We start from the raw sequence: 18,241 nt of genomic DNA on the forward strand, positions 1-18,241 counted from the left end.
CACAGGAACAGAAAACTGTACCTCCCACTCCAGTGCTAGCCCTGTCAAGTTTCAAATCTTTGCTCCAAAGCATGGAGGTGCTAGAGCTCCTCAAATCAGCTGTAAGAATTTAACATTGGCAAGACCAGCTATTTTTCTCCAGTCTTGCTCTTGGAAGTGGCTAGACCATTTCTGCTGAAATGTCCCAAAATATTCAGCCTGAGGCAGAAACTCCATCACATGGAAAATTTCAACCTAAATGGCTTTTTAGCTTATAATGAAAAAGCGTTGACTACAGGTGCCATTGCCAGAACTGCCTATAATTATTTCAGAGGAACATTTACATGAAGACTTGTTAAAACAAATACATCAGAACTTGGTTTAATGCAAAAATCAGATGAGCACATTCACTTTGGACTTTGTTACTATGTTACCTGTAGTGAAAAAGTTAGTGCAAGTTCGGTTTCCACATGTCCGCTTGGTGGCAGCACAATTTCATGAGACCGTAGTATTCGCTTCGAGCCCTACACAGAAAGAAAACCTGGTCAAGTAAAGGTCTGAGCATTAGTCCCGGCTTGTTCCTTTCACCCTTTGGGAACTGGCTAGTGCAACCTGGCTCATTGCCAAAATTTGGACGCAATCAATAGGGGGCACTCTCGCAGACAGCAGGGTTTGTAGTGAAAAGATAGTAGAACCTCCACGTTCCGAACACTTCAGGAATGCAAGTTGCTGATAACTCGAACGTTCGTAACTCTGAACGAAACATTATGGTTGTTCTTTGGAAAGTTATAACTGAACATTGACTTAATACAGCTTTGAAACTTTACTATACAGAAAAAAAACGCTGCTTTCCCTTTTTTATAGTAGTTTACATTTAACACAGTACTATACTGGATTTGCTTTGCCCCCAGTCTCTGCTACTTCCTGATTGCCTACTTCCAGTTCGAAATGAGGTGTGTGGTTGACTGGTCAGTTTGTAACTCTGGTGTTTGTAACCCTGAGGTTCTACTGTATGGTGCTGCTGGATGGAAGCAGAAGCTAGTCCAGCTTGAAGCTAGTCCTGCTCTGCTCCCTGACACCATCTACACCCTGTCCTCCAGCCACCCTTCCCCTTGTGTTGCCTCCCCTTTTGCCAAACCCATTTCTACACCAGGCAACACCAAGGCAAGCAGCAGCTTCTCCCAGCAAAGCAGGGACACAGTGGGGCTCTAGGATGCTGAGCAGCTGGTAGTCTGCAAGTGAAGTGGGCTCCCTGTTCAGGGAGGGAGGCCTGTTCAAACAACCATTACGGATGCCAATAAAGGGGAGATGAGGCTTCATCTGAAAGAAATAGAAGTAGCTGCAGGAATGGCTCATGTGCCGCATGGTGGGAGCGCCCAGACTGGTACCATTTATTGAGGATATGGGAACACCTCCTTAGGGATCTATGGGCCAAGTGATTATAATAGTAGTGTATGGAAAACTTAAAACTAAGCTGTCACTTGAAATTTCTGGGGGGTTTCTTGGTCCTGCTGCCAGGCTGGGGGGCTCCATAGGGAAGTGCACAATCTAGGATCAGCAGCAGTGAGTCTACAGACAGTTCACAGTAAAGTGGAGGTGAGTTGTGTCTGTTTTCAGGAGCACCCCACCTTGTTGCTCTGGCTTTGGGTTCTTACGTGTTCCTGTTCTGAATTCTAAGAAAAATATTGTGCTATACTGCAGCCTTCCAGCAAGAACCCCTTTGTATCTAACTTGTCTGTGTTTATGCTGTGAGCATACCAGTAACAGAGTGACTGTGCACTCCCCCAACAAAGGCCTACCCAGATGAAAGCAAAGTACTTGGCCATTGGAGGATCTGGACAGATTTGCAGTTAGTAATACAGTAGTGGCATACAGCAATATTTCTGCAGCACCAGCCCCAAATGTTCAAACGTGTGATTCTTTTTAAAATTATATTTTTTTATTTTTAAGCCAATAAATAGAGGCTTCTTTTTATCTGCCTGCTGGGTTTTGAGTCCTTAGGTCAGGTTTACCAGCTCCTCTGCAACCATTAAAGATATAAATTAACTTTTAAAATGAAAGCTGAGATTCTCACCTAATCAAATGACTTTGGCGGCTGGGGCTTTAAGAGAAACACAGACTTGCAATACAACTGGGAGAGCTGATGTGACTGATTCGGAGCACCACTAATGTATGAAGAGTGCATGCTAACCATGTGACTATATTCGTGCAACTCTATAGGGAACTGTCAGCAAAAATAAGCAGGAAGGAAAAAGAGCTCAAGATAAGCTACGCTACAGCAAACACCTCAGGGCTGCTAAGGAGCAGTGGCAGAGCTATTATCTCCAAAGACTCCGGCTTGATTCCTGGGGAGCCTACGGAAGGGCCAAAGGCCAGGAACACAGAAGAACTATGCAGGGTTTAAAAGGGACCCTCAAGAGAAGGGATCATTTTTCAGGGGAAACCAGACAAAGACAGCTATTCAGTCAGGGCTGTCTGAAGAAGGTAGATTTGCCTGCTGTACCACCTGGGGACTACAAGCCTTGAGGCAGGGGACATGCGTGTAGACATGCGTGTAGACAGTTTTCAAATCCTCCCTGAATAGTTTATTTCTACCGTTAAACACTACTTGGATTTTTAAGAAGTCTGTCTGGTCTCTGTATACAACTGGTCAGACTCCTGAAGGAAGAACTGCAGGTGTCTGAACTCAGTCAGACCTGTAGGTTATTGGTGGATGCCCATGGGGCTGTATCCCAGGGCTTGCTCTAAGAATGGGAAAACTGAAAAATTCCACCCCAAGAGAAGTAAAGGCAAGAGGCCTGACACCTGAGGGTGTGCACTCAGCTGAGAAAAGGGAGAGGGGCACCCAGCCCTGCAACCATGACAGTTAGCAACACTGATGTTCTGTCAGTGCCAGAGCTCCTTCTAGTTGTGACAGAGCGGCTTTATTTGTTACACCACACAGTGGCTATATAATAAAGGAGCAACACAGCTGTCTCCTGAATACACTACTGTATTCAAAGCAGACAAAAGGGACCTGAATGTCTGATAAAGTCTCAGGAAATGCTGTTGAACAACAGTCGAAAAGGGTCTCCCCAGGATGGGGACAGGCTGACAAAGATGGGCTAGTTAAGATGGAATTTTGTCATGACCTTTTGAAGGAATCCAAGATGTGTTTGTAACACCATATCTTTGCATTTCTCTTTATAAAAAAAAAGGATTAAGTCACTAGATTGAAAGCTCATGCACTTGGAGATCTGATATCACTGACATCTGAAAACGGCCTTCATATCAGGAAAGACAGTTACTTTTCTGTTACTGGTGTTCTTTGAGATGTGTTGCTCGTGTCTATTCCACAATAGGTGTGCGTGCTTGCCACGTGCACCGGTTCCGGAAATTTTTCCCCTAGCAGTACCTGTAGGGGGGGTGCCCCCTGCGGCCCCTGGAGTGGTGCCTGCCTGGCGTGGTATAAGGGGAGCTGCACACTCCCCCTACCCTCAGTTCCTTCTTGCCAGACAACTCTGACAGAAGGGAAGGAGAGTGGGATGTGGAATAGGCATGAGCAACACATCTCAAAGAACACCAGTTACGGAAAAGGTAACTTGTCTTTTCTTCTTCGAGTGATTGCTCATGTGTATTCCACAATAGGGGCTTCCAAGCTATATCTGTTGGAGGTGGGTAGGAGTTCACAAGTTCCCAGGACGGAGGACAGCCCTGCCAAACCCGGCGTCATCCCTGGTTTGGGGGACAATCGCATAGTGCGAGGTGAACGTGTGAACCGAAGACTACGTGACAGCCTTACAAATGTCCTGGATGGGGACGTGGGTCATGAAGGCAGCTGACAAGGCCTGCGCCCGAGTCAAGCGTGCCCTCACAATGGGCGGCGGGGGAACCCCCGCCAGCTCATAACAGGAACAGATGCAAGAAGTGATCCGATTGGAAAGCTACTGGGTGGAAATCGGCTGGCCCCTCGCATGCTCAACCGAGGCGACGAACAGTTGCGAGGACTTTCTGAACAGCTTGGTCCACTCGAGCTAGAAAGCCAGAGCCTCCCGCACATCGAGAGTGTGGAGACAGCGCTCCCCTCACTCGACACATGAGGCTTGGGGCAGAGGACCGGTAGAAAAATGTCCTGACCCATGTGGTAAGCAGAGACCACCCTCGGGAGGAACATGGGGTGTGGGCAGAGCTGGACCTTGTCTTTATGAAAGACCATGTATGGCAGCTTGGAGGTCAGGGTCCTGAGCTCTGAGACTCGCCTGGCCGACATCATTGCAACCAGGAAGGCCACCTTCCACGAGAGGTGAGACCAGGAGCATGTGGCCAGTGGTTCAAACGGTGGCCCCATGAGGCGAATCAACACGACGTTTAGGTCCGACTGCGGGACCAGGGGTCTAGAATACGGAAAAAGATGGTCCAAACCCTTAAGGAACTGGCCAGTCATAGCATGAGAAAATACCCTGTGCCCTTGCACCAGCAGATGGAAGGCCGATATGGCTGCCAGGTGCACATTGACTGACGAGGGCGCCAGGCCCTGGGCCCTCAGAGGTGGAGGAGGTAATCAAGGACAAGCTGGATCGGGGCGGTCACCAGGGAGACACCCTGATCCGCCACCCACCTAGAAAACCGGGACCACTTTGCCAAATAAGCACAGCGAGTGGAGGGCCATCTACTTTCGAGGAGAACGCACTGAACCTGCTCTGAACACATCCTTTCCTCTCTACCTAACCACTGAGCAGCCACACCATGAGGTGAAGAGCCGCCAGGTTGGGGTGGAGGAGGCAGCCCCGGTCCTGAGAGCAGGTCTAGGCGGAGTGGCAACGGCCACGGCGGAGCTACTGCCAGGCCTGTGAAGGTCCTGTGCCAATGCTGCCTGGGCCACGCCAGGGCAATCAGGAGGACCCGGGCCTTGTCCGTCTTCATCTTCTCCAGGACCCTCCTGATTAGAGGGAATGGGGGAAAGGCGTAGAGAAGCCGGCCTGACCAGGACAGGAGAAAGGCATTGGAGATAGCATCCCTTCCCAGGCCCCAACCTGGAGCAGAACCGGGGGCACTGCCGGTTCTGCCGAGTCGCGAACTGGTCCACCTGGGGAGTTCCCCGCCTTCGGAAAAGCCAGTGGGCCACTTCCGGGGAGAGGGACCACTCGTGTTGCAAGGAAAAGTCCCTGCTCAAGTGATCTGCCCTCTTGTTCTGGGCACCCGGTAGATGGAAAACCTTCAGGTGGATGTCGTGGGCTACAGAGAAGTCCCACAGCCTGAGGGCTTCATGGCAGAGGATCAGGCCCCGCCTTGCCTATTGATATAGAACGTTGAGGCCATGTTGTCAGTGAGGACCTTGACTACCTTGCCCTCCAGGTGCGAGCAGAAGGCCATACACGCCAGCCACACCGCCCTGAGCTCCTTGACGTTTATACGTAAGGTCAGGTCTTAAGCCGACCACAGGCCTTGGGTCTGAAAGATCCCTGCATGGGCCCCCCAACCCAGGTACGACGCAACAGACACCAGCTCCAACGACGGGGCCCTGTCCCTAAACGGTACCCCTTGGAGCACGTTGTTTGGGGCGGACCACCACTGTCGGGAGGTGATCACAGAGTCCGGCACGGTGAGAACTTTGTCCATCCTGTCCGTGGCCTGGGAGAACTTCGAGGCCAACCAGAGCTGGAGGGGCCTCATCCCGAGTCTGGCGTAAAGGTCCACGTACGTGCATGCCAACATGTGACCCAAGAGTTGTAGGCAAACCCTGGCTGTTGTCATCAGGAACCTTGTGACCGAGTCGATGAGAGCTTTCAGGGTCTCAAATCTGTCTGGCGGGAGAGAGGCCCTGACTGACACTGCGTCCAGGAGTGCCCCGATAAACTCTATGCATTGGACCGCGACTAACATGGACTTTGTATTGTTTACCCACAAGCCCAAGGTGGTGCATGTAGAGAGGAGGAGAGCCACGTGATCCCTCACCTGCGATGGGGGGGGAAGGGGGGGCTGCCCTTGACAAGCCAATCGTCCAGATACGAAAATATCTGGACCTCCCGCCATCTGAGGTAGGCTACCACCACCGACAAGCATTTTGTAAACACCCTGGGGGCAGTGGACAGACCAAACGGGAGGACTGTGAATTGGTAATGATTCTGTCCCACAACGAAATGGAGGCAGCACCTGTGCCCCTCGAATATGTGGATGTGGAAGTACGCGTCCTGTAGGTCGAGGGCAGTGTATCAGTCCCCGGGATCCAGGGAGGAGATGATGGAGGCCAGGGAGACCATGTGGAACTTGAGCTTCACCATGTACTGGTTCAGACCTTGGAGATCCAGAATGGGCCTGAGCCCCCCTTTGGCCTTCGGGATAAGGAAATAATGGGAGCAATACCCCTTGCTCATGAACTCCTCGGGCACCATCTATATCACTCCTAGACCTAAGAGCCGGCCCACCTCCTGCTCGAGCAGAGCTTCGTGCGAGGGGTCCCACACGGGGGGTAGGGGCGGGGGGGTGGTTGGGCACGGAGGAAGTAAACTCGAGGGTGTAACCCCGGAGATGGAGTTGAGGACCCATCGGTCCAAGGTTAGCTGCGACCATTCCGTGAGGAAAGCACACCACCAGTTGGAAAAGGGAAGCTTTATTGGAGGTGGATCCCTGATGAGGACTGGTGGGATGCCCCCGAGCATCCAGTCAGAAATGTCTTTTCCCTGCCTGCTTGCCCTTGGTGGGCAAGGCTGGGGGGCAGGCCGAGACTGCCTCTGAGGGCATCTCTTATAGTCCCGCTGCTTCTTATGGGCGGCCTCGTACTTTGGGAGGGCAGCCTGGGTGGGAATCTGCTGCGGCTTGAACTTAGGTTTTGCTGGAGCCAGGACATAGAGGCCCAGAGTCTGGAGGGTCATGTGGGAGTTTTTCATGCCATGTAGCCTTGTATCTGTTTCCTCCGCAAACAGAGCTTTCCCGTCAAACGGGAGATCCTGCATGGAAGACTGAGCTTCACCGGACAGCCCAGAGAGCAGGAGCCATGACGCCCGTCTCATGGACACCGCGAAGGCCATTGATCGTGCGGCCGTGTCGGCACCATCCCAGGCTGCCTGTAGGGACGCCCTAGCGGCCGCTGCCCCTTCCTCCACTCCACTTGAACTCCTTCCTATCGCGCTCCTGGAGAGAGTCCTCAAACTTGGGCAGGGAGCCCCACAGACTGAATTCGTAACGGCCCAGGAGAGCCTGATGGTTTGCCACTCGTAACTGGAAGCTTGAAGATGAATCAACTTTCCTTCCGAAAGACTCCAGTCTCCAAGAGTCTTTGTTCTTTGGGTTCGGGGCTGGATGACCCTGCCGTTCCCTGCGGTTGACCGACTCGACCACCAGGGAGTTGGGCGCCGGGTGGGTATACAAGTACTCATGCCCCTTAGCGGGTACAAAGTACTTGTGTTCCGCATTTTTAGAGATGGGGGCCAACGAGGCTGGTGTTTGCCACAGGCATTTGAAACCTTAGCCACCCCTTCATGGAGAGGCAAGGCCACCCTACCCGGTGCCAATGGGGACAACACATTAAACAGAGAGTCTGAGGGCTCCTCCATCTCCTCTGCCTGGAGGTGGAGGCTTGCAGCCACCCTCTAAGAGTTCTTGGTGGGCCCTGAAGTCCTCCTGCGGGATGGAGGGGGGCGGGGCCGCAATTGCCTCCTCCAGGCGGGGCAAAGAGGCCGGTGCGATGCTCTGCGTGTCGGCCGGCACGGGAGGTTCCGCCACCTGGTAAGACTCTGGGCACGGTGCCAAAGACACACGTCCCACCGCCTCCTTTCTCGGGAGTCTGGAGAGGGAGGCCAACGGTGCCTCCGAAGCTCCGGCCACAGACTGAGCTGCCACTGGGGCTGCACTGGAGGCCATGGTGCCCACTGGTACCACTGATCTGGCCAAAATGTTCAGTGCCACTGCACCTGCTGTGGCACCAGCAGGGTCAGCTGTTCGGGTTGTCTGGCCTGGCCCATCGAAGGACGGCTACGAATAGAGACTGGTCTGGCATAAGATCTGCTGCTGTCTCTGGACCGGGAGGAGCGGAGGGGCCGGGATCTACGATGGCCACAGGATCGCAATCTCGACATGGAGGACCAGTACCGGCGGTAACAGCTGCTCTGCGAACAGCCTCAATGAGCGGACATGCGACAGTGAAACGCCGGCGATCGATGCCCGGGGCTGCGATATCTTGGTGGAGACTTGGAGCGGGAGTCCGAGAGGAAACGGCGTCAACGACCGTGCTGTGATCGACTGCGGTACCCTCTCCAAGACTAGGACTGAAGGCGACGTCCGCCACGATCCCGCCGATATTCATTCCTTGAGGACGAGCGGTGCTGCGAGTCCCAGCCGGCCGGAACCCAGCCAGACAGTCTGGTCGGCGTCGAGGGCAATCCACCTGGACACTGCCCCAAGCAATTGCTGGTTGGTGATCGGTGTTGGGAACGTTCCCTCGACTGAGACCAGTACCGGGCTGTAGGCGACTGTGGAGATCCCAGCGGCGGCTTACCTCTGGAGCACGGGGCCAACATCAGAGGCGCTCCTGGCACTGGCATGGACATAACATCCCGGGCCACCTGGAGGGCTTCAGGAGTGGACAGCATCCGGACATCCGGAGAGGCCTGTTCCAAAGGGGCCGGGCTACTCTGCGCAACGTGAGTCGGAGGCCTGGGGCCCGGTGGGGATCAAGAATTGCCTGACATGGGCCTAGCCTCAGTCCCAGACTTCCCTCGGTACCGCTGTGAAGAGGGAGTCTTCCTGGCCCTCTTGGCTTGCCCCATGGATGGGGAGCAGTGCCGACTGGTCGATGACACCGGAGGGTTGCCGTGTACCGACGCCGCAGTGCCGGGTACCAGTTCGGAAGACATGCCGGGGTCGGGGTCAGCACTGACTCCATCAGGATGGCCTGGAGTCTAATGTCCCTTTCTCTTTTGGTCCAAGGCTTAAACGACTTGCAAATCTTGCACCTTTCACGGATATGGGTTTCTCCCAAGCAGCGCAAACAGTTTGCATGCGGGTCACTTCTTGGCATAGAACGCCTACAAGAGCCACAGGACCTAAACCCCGGGGTGCGGGGCATGCCCCGGCCTGGGCTCACTGACTAACTTAATTAACTAAACAGCTAACTAACTACAGGTACTAACGCTGAACGAACAAACAGTTCTGGGGATGAGCTACAGCAAAGCTGGAGCTGAGCAGTTCCGACGCACCTTCACTGGCGGCAAGAAGGAACTGAGGGTGAGGGGAGCGTGCAGCTCCCCTTATACCATGCCAGGCAGGAGCCACTCCAGGGGTCGTGGGGGCGCTCTACCCTACGGGTACTGCTAGGGGAAAAACTTCCGGCACCAGTGCACACGGCGAGCACGCACACCTATTGTGGAATACACATGAGCAATCACTCGAAGAAGAACTTGAGCTCATGTGCACCAAGTGACCCCAAAAGAGTTTTATCAGCACATATGAATATTCAAATATGTCAAGACCACAAACCTACTGACCGTATGTGGCACTGCAGAGACACTGGTCCACTTTCAATTAGTTCATCATAGGACAAAATAAATGTGGATGGTAATTAGGTGACAGTACAAAGTCAGCTCATTGGCACCCACATACAAGGCAGTAGCTGTAGCTGTCACATCCCCTACAAAGGCCATCTGGGGATTATGCAAGGCCAGGTCAATGATGGATGAGATGAAGGATGGTCCAGTGGTTACAATTCTAGGTTGGGACTTGAGAGTAGGGGGTCCAGTCCCTGCTCTGCCACAGATTTCCTGCAGGACCTTGGGCAAGTCACTTAGTTGCTCTGTGTCTCAGTTTCCCATCTGTACATTGGGATAATAGCGCTGCCTCACCAGGAGGTTGAGAGGTTAAACACATTAAAGAGTGGGAGGTGTGCAAATGCTATAGTGACAAGGGCCTGAGAAGTACTCAAACTGTTTCCGTCATGCCCTTTTCCCCCCATATACTTAATACTTGCCAGGAATTCGCTACTTTTGCTGTTTTACTGTCTATACCACAGGATTTTTCTTTTTTAAACTTAAGGAAAAACTCCCTACAGTGAAAACAGCTGCCTCTTCAGACCTGAAATTTGGCACACCCATGGTGTTCTGTGTGTATTTCACACGCTGCTCAGTTTCAGGAAGGGCGCATGTAAGTGACAGGACCATCATTTGGGAGCGTGAGCAGTGGAACAGAGCTAAGTGATACGAGCCCCAGATGCCACGCATGCCCATGTGTACACTTTCTGGGGCTGCTTATGGAACCTTGGAACCCCTCTCCACAAGCCCCTTCCTCACCTGTGAGAAGGGGCTCAATAAATCCCTTGGCTGCTTCTGTGACAAAGTGGGAGTGTTCTTAATGTTTTCTCTGAATAGTGTGGGGGTGCCTCAGTTTCCCCTATGCAGTTAAGTATCTAGGTGGTAGGATAAGGGTGTGTATTTGTTGCAGAGCCCTAGAGGGCCAGTGTGATAGGGTCTGCACAGAGAATGGCTGACACCCTCTCTTCTGGCAACTGATGGCCTGGGCCCCTCCTCTGCAAAGGTACCAACTGAAGGTGTTGGAGAACAAAGAGATCAAGTGGCCTCGTGGCCCGGGAAAGAGACAAAAGGCGAGAGGAGGGGTGGGAGAGTTTCAGTTTGGAGCTGCCTGGGGAAATGGAGGGAGGCCTGAACTGGGTCTGGCTCCCTACCCCACAAGATGAACCTCACTGAGGGGTCCTGTTTCTTGTACCTACAAGCTCTGTTTTGGACTGTGTTCCTGTTGTCTAATAAACCTTCTGTTTTACTGGCTGGCTGAGAGTCACGGTGAATCACAGGAAGTGGGGGGTGCGGGGCCCGGTCTCCCCCAAACTTCGTGACAACTGGTGGCAGTGGTGGGATGTACTGCATCCCCTGGGTGGCGCTTCCTTCAGTGAGTGACTGGGGAGCAGTAAAACAAAGGGTGACTGACGAGGACCAGGCGTGCTGAAGTCTCAGAGAGGAGCGGTTTCAGGGGGCGGAGAAGCTATGCTTAGCTTAACTCCTGGGAGAGTGTGACCAGCGAGAAGGACTGTTGCAGTAACGGATTCCCCCTGGGGACTGCGGGGAGCAGTCTCAGGGGCGGAGGAGCCTGTGGCTTGACCCTGGACGAGAGGAGGACTGTTGCAGTAATGGGGTCTCCCTGGGGAATGCAGAGAGCAATCTCAGGGGCAGAGGAGTCTGCGGCTTGACCCTGGGAGAGAGGTGGTGACCTGGAGAAGGGCTAGCACACTAGGGGTTCTTCCTGGAAACCATGGGGAGCTGAGAGCACACAGGCACGTGAGTCCACAGCAACTTGGGAACAATGAAGTGATGGCCTATCACCATCTCCTTAAGAAGGACATTGTAAACCTGTGCAAAAAGAGAGGGTTACATATTGGAAAGTTCACCAAAGCACAGTTAGTTGTGCAGCTGGAGGACGATGACTGCTCTAAGGAGCAGATTCCTGACCCAGATGGGGCTACAAGAGGATCTGGGAGCAGCTGTAGCCAGGCATCCCCAAGACTCCTGTCCCCGACCAGACGGGGGTCTTCACGGTCAGGTTCCCCATCAGGGGATCGGAGACAGATGGGATTGGAGGGGAGTCCGAAGGAGCAAGAGGACCATGAGAGACAGCGAGAGCCCAAGAAAGAGCTGCAGGAGAAGCAGCAGCAGCATGAACTGGTGATGGTGGAGCGGAGAGGCATAGTGGACTTCCCAGGGGTGAGCGGGAATAGACACCGGGGTGCCAGCACTGCAGGGAACCTCGATACTAAATTGCTGCCCCTGGTTAAGGGGTCCGGGGGGGGGGGGGGAAGGGGGGAAGATGTGGACGCCCACCTCACTGCCTTCGAGCAGGCTGGCGATTTGAACCAGGGGGACCCTGCAGAAAAGCTGCGGTATTTAGCTCCCTTGCTGGGTCTCAAGGCCATAGACGCCATCAGCCAGATGGGTGGGTTGGTGGACAGGTTTCCACTCCTGGCCCTGGCCTATGTGTCTGCGTGGACTCTCCTGGGCACAGGCCTCTCAGACCCCCAGTGGGAGCGGAAGGTGGTGGTCAATGAGGAGACATTCCTGGGGTGGCGAGATCCTGGGACAGAGAGAACTGTTGTCAGTCCCCAGGTGGTGCAGCCTCACCAGATGCTGAGGGGCTGTGTGACCTGGGTGAAGGTCCCAGGGATGAAGGCCCTCGCCCTGCCTATGGGCCAGATCCCTGTGCAGGAGGGGTCGGGCTGGCTGGTAGTTTGGGTTCTCCAGGATATCGGCTGTGCGGTCCTGTTGGGGGGTGACTGTGTGTCTTTGGGACAGGATCCAGGCCCTGCTCCTGTAATGGCCGAGGATTTGAATTTGAATCCAGGGAAACAATTGGCTAAGACGGAAATGGTCAGTGAAAATGCAGATGGAGAGGAGAGGAGGGGTGGGAGAGTTTCAGTTTGGAGCTGGCTGGGGAAATGGAGGAAGGCCAGAACAGGGTCTGGCTCCCTATCCCCCAAGATGGACCTCACTGAGGGGTCCTGTTTTCTGTACATACAAACTCTGTTTTGGACTGTGTTCCTGTCATCTAATAAACCTTCTGTTTTACTGGCTGGCTGAGTGTCACGGGTGAATCGCAGGAAGTGGGGGGTGCAGGGCCCTATCTCCCCCAAACTTCAAGACACCTTCCCATAAGGGGCACTGAAATCGGTTTCCTGATATCCTGACATAGAGGTTCTGGAACTGAACTCCCTCATTCTGGAATTGCACGAGGAACTAACAAAGCTATTTGGATGCCTGTTTGTTAGAGAAGGGAGGGGATGAAGGAAATCTGATGGAAATATTTTCTGATTTAAAGCAGGAAGTAACAGAACCGGTACCCCAAATAGCAACAGAGCTGCTAGGGCCTGCTGGAAACGAGGACTTGACAGCCTCAACATGCACAGATGAGGTTGTAGCAGAGTTTCTCGCTGTTCTCAGAGTGGCAGTGACAGCTGGTTGAATCCATAGCTCTGTATTTGAATATTCTGGGTCTTCTTGTAAGATGAACCCTTTAAGTTTAAATATTCAGGCTAACGTTTTTGGGTTTTTTTGACAACTACTAAGTTCTCTGAGGGGTTTTGGCTGCAGCAGCAGATTTAATCAACTTCAGCTCAAGATTAGTGAGGTTTTATGCCTGGGAATCGTGTTGGCTTTCAAACAATGCTTAAGCACTGTTCAGTGACAGGAATCCCTGTATGTTGAGCTGAGCTTACAAGTAGACCAGGAATGGACCCCATTCCTTCCCAGCTTAGCTCCTGCCTACATGCACACTGACATATGTACACAATGTACGTATAAAATCAATGCATTAATTTAGACACTTACAGGTCCATATAACACACTTGCAACGCAAGTTCATACACTTTAAAATATACATTATTTTTAAGTCAAGTGATATCCATTCTCCTGCATTCTGCACCCCTTTGAAGTCACTTTTCTACCAGGATTACGGTAGCAGTGCAGTTGGGCAGTGATTCTGTAGTTATTATGAAGCAAAAAAAACACAAGGAAAATCCTTTGAAAGTGCAAGAGGGAGCATGTTAACTCCCGTCCTTCTGTAGCTCCATTTGACTGGCCCTAAGCTCTCTCTGAGGGAAAAAACCTCTGTTCTGCCCTGAGACAAGATGTAACATGTAAAACAGGTCAAGAGGTTGAGTTTTGATGAAGTTGGGAGAATGAGGGTTTGTAACAGAAACTCAGTTTCATAATAAAAAGCTACTTTTGGCCTTAATGATGGGAAGTCTAACTCACTCTGTGAAGATATATTTAAATACTATGACAGTGGAAGTACACAAGAAAGGAAAAAATGTTAAGATCTTACTCATGAACCTAACACTGCACAGGTACCGAAACAGCGTATTGTATTCGTGGAATAGTAGGTGATAGTCTCCTTGTACACATGCATTACAAAATGCAACCTTAATTTTCATATTTCTTGACATTTCAGCGCTTAACACTGCAACTGTTGTGTTGCTCTTACCATTTAAGGCTAAGTATTAAATGCAAGTTACCTGCATTTTGACTGCAATGACCACAGAAATGAGCTCCTTATCCATTTCCTTTAATACGACCAGTTTCTTTAAAGTCAAGGTGCACAACCTGCAAGCAAGAACACAGGAGAAACAGCTATGAGTTACGCCTGCAAAAGGACAGGACATGAAGTCAGAGCACTCCGGAGGTACACCATGCCCTTGGGATGAATTTCTTCCTTTTCCTTTTATGTACTGGAGAACAGAGTACAGACTACTGACCCACAAGCTAGGTTAAAAAACTAGATCTTAAAGCCAGACAACCAATAGAATTCAGACTTGCACATTTTCAAGTTTGTTGGTTGTTTCACTTTGCAACTCCAGGCCCATGAAGACCTACTTCTACCTGTTTGTCAACTGTTGTTTTCATGAGTTCTTTTAAAAGTTAATAAGCAGTTCTGGCCACCCAAATGGAAAAACATGAGAGGGATTTAAGCTCTTCCCTCTGTCCCCTGCTGCTGGCATGCCAAGCAGATGAAAGTAGTGTCACGCTCCACTCATTGCTACTTTGCTTTGTTCAAAGCTGTTAAGAAAATAGGAATGGCCATATTGGGTCAGACCAGTGGCCCATCTAACAGACTATTCTGTCTCTGACAGTGGCCAGTACCAGATGTTTTCAGAGGGAATTAACAGAACAGGGCAACTTATGGAGTGATCCATCCCTGCTATCCAGTCCCAGCTTCTAGCAATTAGAGGTTTAGGGACACCCAGAGCATGGGGTTGCATCCCTGACCATCTTGGCTTATAGCCACCAATGGACTGATCCTCCATGAACTTCTCAACACTTGCAGAGTTTTTCTGCTGTAAGTTTAACCGGTGATAGGGAATCAGTGAAAGTAAAGCACTGGTTTGTGTACTCACTTAATTCCTCAGGCGTCAGAGTGTTTACATTAGCAGCACGTCCATCCCCGATGAGAGCTGCACTCTAGGGAAGCTATCCCACAGTGCAGCTCTCTCCAGTTTGACCATGGGTCTTAAGGGAGGGAAGTGGGGGATGATGGCGGGGCATCCTGGGTTCTTGCACAACCTCCTCTCCCCAAACATGGATAAGCTCCAGTAGCTCAGCATGGCTCCAGGCAGGGGATCCTTTGCTCCGTGGAGCAGGCATTGTCACCTGGCCAGATAAGTGAGCACTTGCCAAGAAAACAGGAAGGGGAGTTTTAAAGTTCCCGGGGCTTTACAGGGGGAGGGGTGGATGTCTGTTTACCTGGCATCAGAGCAGCAGAGCTGCTGGCTAGAGTGGTCACCTTGGCACTGTGGGATATCCTGCAGAGGCTAAAAGCTATGTCAACAGGAAGAATGTGTCTTCACCTGCACATCACTGCAAATGCATCACCGGTAAGAGCTGTAAACCTCTCCTGGAGGTGGTTTTCTTTTTGCAGTGAAACTTCTGAGTTTCACTGCAAAAAGTCATTAACAAGTGTATCCCATGCTTTTTGTGGAAAAAAAGGGACTTTTTCTTATTTTAAATGGCAAGTGCAGATATGCCCTAATTCTTTTTTGAACAGTGTTATACTTTTGGCCTTCACAACATTGCCCGGTAACGAGTTCCTCAGGTTGACTGTATGCTGTCTGAAGTACTTCCTTTTTTCAAACCTGCTGCCTATTAATCAGGTGACCCCCATTCTTGTGTTATTTGATGTCATTAGTGATCCGATAGTATTGTGCATTGAAATAATTCCTTGTATAAAGTACGGATGGAATTATTTCAATACACAAGTGTTAATATCAAGAAACAAGCATTAGTGTCTGGATTTTAATATTGGACTGGCCAGAAAGAAGCCCTTCCACTCTGCACACTCAGGGAAGATCCTGCTTTACTGAGCCACTTCTCAGACACCTCTTCCCAGCACAGCTCCTAGGTATGACTTCTCCTAGGAGCCTTACAGCTCTACCATTTGGCTTGGTGTTTGGTGGGCATGGTTCCGTCAAATCCTCTCTCTATTCATTAGCCAATTTATTTGAGCATAAGCTTTCATGAGCTACAGCTCACTTCATCGGATGCATACTGTGGAAAGTGTAGAAGATCTTTTTATACACACAAAGCATGAAAAAATACCTCCCCCCACCCCACTCTCCTGCTGGTAATGGCTTATCTAAAGTGATCACTCTCCTTACAATGGGTATGATAATCAAGGTGGGCCATTTCCAGCACAAATCCAGGGTTTAACAAGAACGTCGGGGGGGGGGGGGGGGGGGGGTGGAAACAAGGGGAAATAGGTTACCTTGCATAATGACTTAGCCACTCCCAGTCTCTATTCAAGCCTAAGTTAATTGTATCCAATTTGCAAATGAATTCCAATTCAACAGTTTCTCGCTGGAGTCTGGATTTGAAGTTGATTATCATACACGTTATAAAGAGAGGGGTCACTTTATATAAGCTATTACCAGCAGGAGAGTGGGTTTGTGTGTGTGGGGGGGGGTGAGAAAACCTGGATTTGTGCTGGAAATGGCCCAACTTGATTATCATACACATTGTAAGGAGAGTGATCACTTTAGATAAGCCATTACCAGCAGGACTGTGGGGTGGGAGGAGGTATTTTTTCATGCTTTGTGTGTATAAAAAGATCTTCTACACTTTCCACAGTATGCATCCGATGAAGTGAGCTGTAGCTCACGAAAGCTTATGCTCAAATAAATTGGTTAGTCTCTAAGGTGCCACAAGTACTCCTTTTCTTTTTGCGAATACAGACTAACACAGCTGTTACTCTGAAATCTCTCTATTCACTATGAGAACAACAGGAACTCCAGTCTCTTTGGAGCTATCTTCCTAACTCTCCACACTTGGGCTGCCTGTGCCTGATATATTTTTTTTGGGGGGGGTGACAGTCCTCGTCATCACAGATACTGCCATTCCTCAGCATGAGTTATGCTTAGAAATCCATCTTCTCCAACCCATCCTAATCCGTCTGGCCTCTCTCAGTCCCAAGGGAGAACCACCACATAAACAAAGAGCACAAACAAAAGCCTCCTCGCCCCCCCCCCCCCCCCACCAAGATTTGAAAGTATCTTGTCCCCTTATTGGTCCTTTGGGTCAGGTGCCAGCCAGGTTAGCTGAGCTTCTTAACCCTTTACAGGTAACAAGATGTTGCCTCTGGCCAGGCAGGATTTTATAGCACTGTATACAGAAAGATGGTTACCCTTCCATTTATATTTATGACAGAGGAGATCAACAGATAGTTGATCCAATCACCTCCTTCCCATGTGTGTCTATCCTATTTTCCCAGTAAGAGCGGAGAACCTTGTCTCTCGTACACCTGTACACTGCACTTCCTGACCCAGCAAGAGCAAGAAGTGAAACTGATCCATACTGTGTTGGTTTCATTCCCTGGCTGCTACTCCTGCAAGCACTGTATGAACATCAGACCATAGGGCTTGAAGGTCACTGAGTCCCCTGGTACTGCAGGCAGCCCCATCATATAATCTTGGTCACAAACTCATCAAGCTGCAGCTTCAGACTAGTTAGGTCATTTGCCCCAACAACCCCTATTAGGAGGTTTCTCCAGAACCTCTCTCCTCTAATGGTTAGAAACCTAATTTCCAACGTAAATATACTCATGGCCACTGTTCCATTTGTTCTTGTGCCAACATTGTCTTAAGCTTCCACAGCTCCTCTCCCTCCCTGGTGGTTATCACTTCAGCAGGACCAGCAGCACATACTCCATGCTGGGAGCAGAGACACCTACCAAAGGAGGAAAAATGCCCCACATCAGACCAAACTGGAGACTGGCAAGGCAGTGCACTCAGCCCCTAAGAGAGAGCAGATGTGAAAGAGCAAAGGCCCTTCTAGCAACCCCTCCTGCTGGCAGGCTACAGAGGGACCCACATGCATGTTCCATCATGAGAGAGACTCAGAACATTGACACCCTCTTCCACCCAGCCTCCCCGCACCCCCAACACCAACCATGGACAAAACCCCAGAAAACAAACCAACATAAACAAGTAAAATAAAATGAAAAGCTCTACTCCACATAGAGGTTTTACCCCGCAAAGGATCCAGAGAACTACAAAGTCTCCAAGGGGCTGCATTATTATCTATTTTACACAGAAATGTGTGCAACACTGGGACAATTCATAGTACCTCTGGGCCTCAGTTTCCCCATGTGTACAACAGGGATAACAGCCCTGCCCTGCCCCAGAGGGATGTTGTGCAGATGAATACATTACAGATGGAGAGGTGCTCAGATACTACAGGAATTGGCAGCAATGTAAAACTGACAAACTCAGCCCCTCCTTAGCCAGTTGACGACAAAGGGCAAA

General features: G+C 50.9%; 1 protein-coding gene across 6 annotated transcripts in view; it reads right to left on the reverse strand.

Annotated features, from left to right (window-relative positions):
- Positions 1 to 18,241, reverse strand: part of PACS2 (phosphofurin acidic cluster sorting protein 2) — a 180,035-nt gene that overhangs the window by 113,358 nt on the left and 48,436 nt on the right. For all 6 annotated transcript variants that reach the window (XM_077824568.1, XM_077824565.1, XM_077824564.1 and 3 more), the window contains exons 2-3: positions 13,964 to 14,051; positions 414 to 503 (exon numbers count right to left, since the gene is read on the reverse strand). In XM_077824568.1, coding sequence (XP_077680694.1) covers positions 414 to 503; positions 13,964 to 14,051 — 178 coding nt within the window. The remainder of the gene's footprint in view (positions 1 to 413; positions 504 to 13,963; positions 14,052 to 18,241) is intronic.

The sequence above is a fragment of the Eretmochelys imbricata genome, chromosome 8 (genome assembly GCF_965152235.1).
Source record: "Eretmochelys imbricata isolate rEreImb1 chromosome 8, rEreImb1.hap1, whole genome shotgun sequence".
In the NCBI taxonomy this organism is placed as follows: Eukaryota; Metazoa; Chordata; order Testudines; family Cheloniidae; genus Eretmochelys; species Eretmochelys imbricata.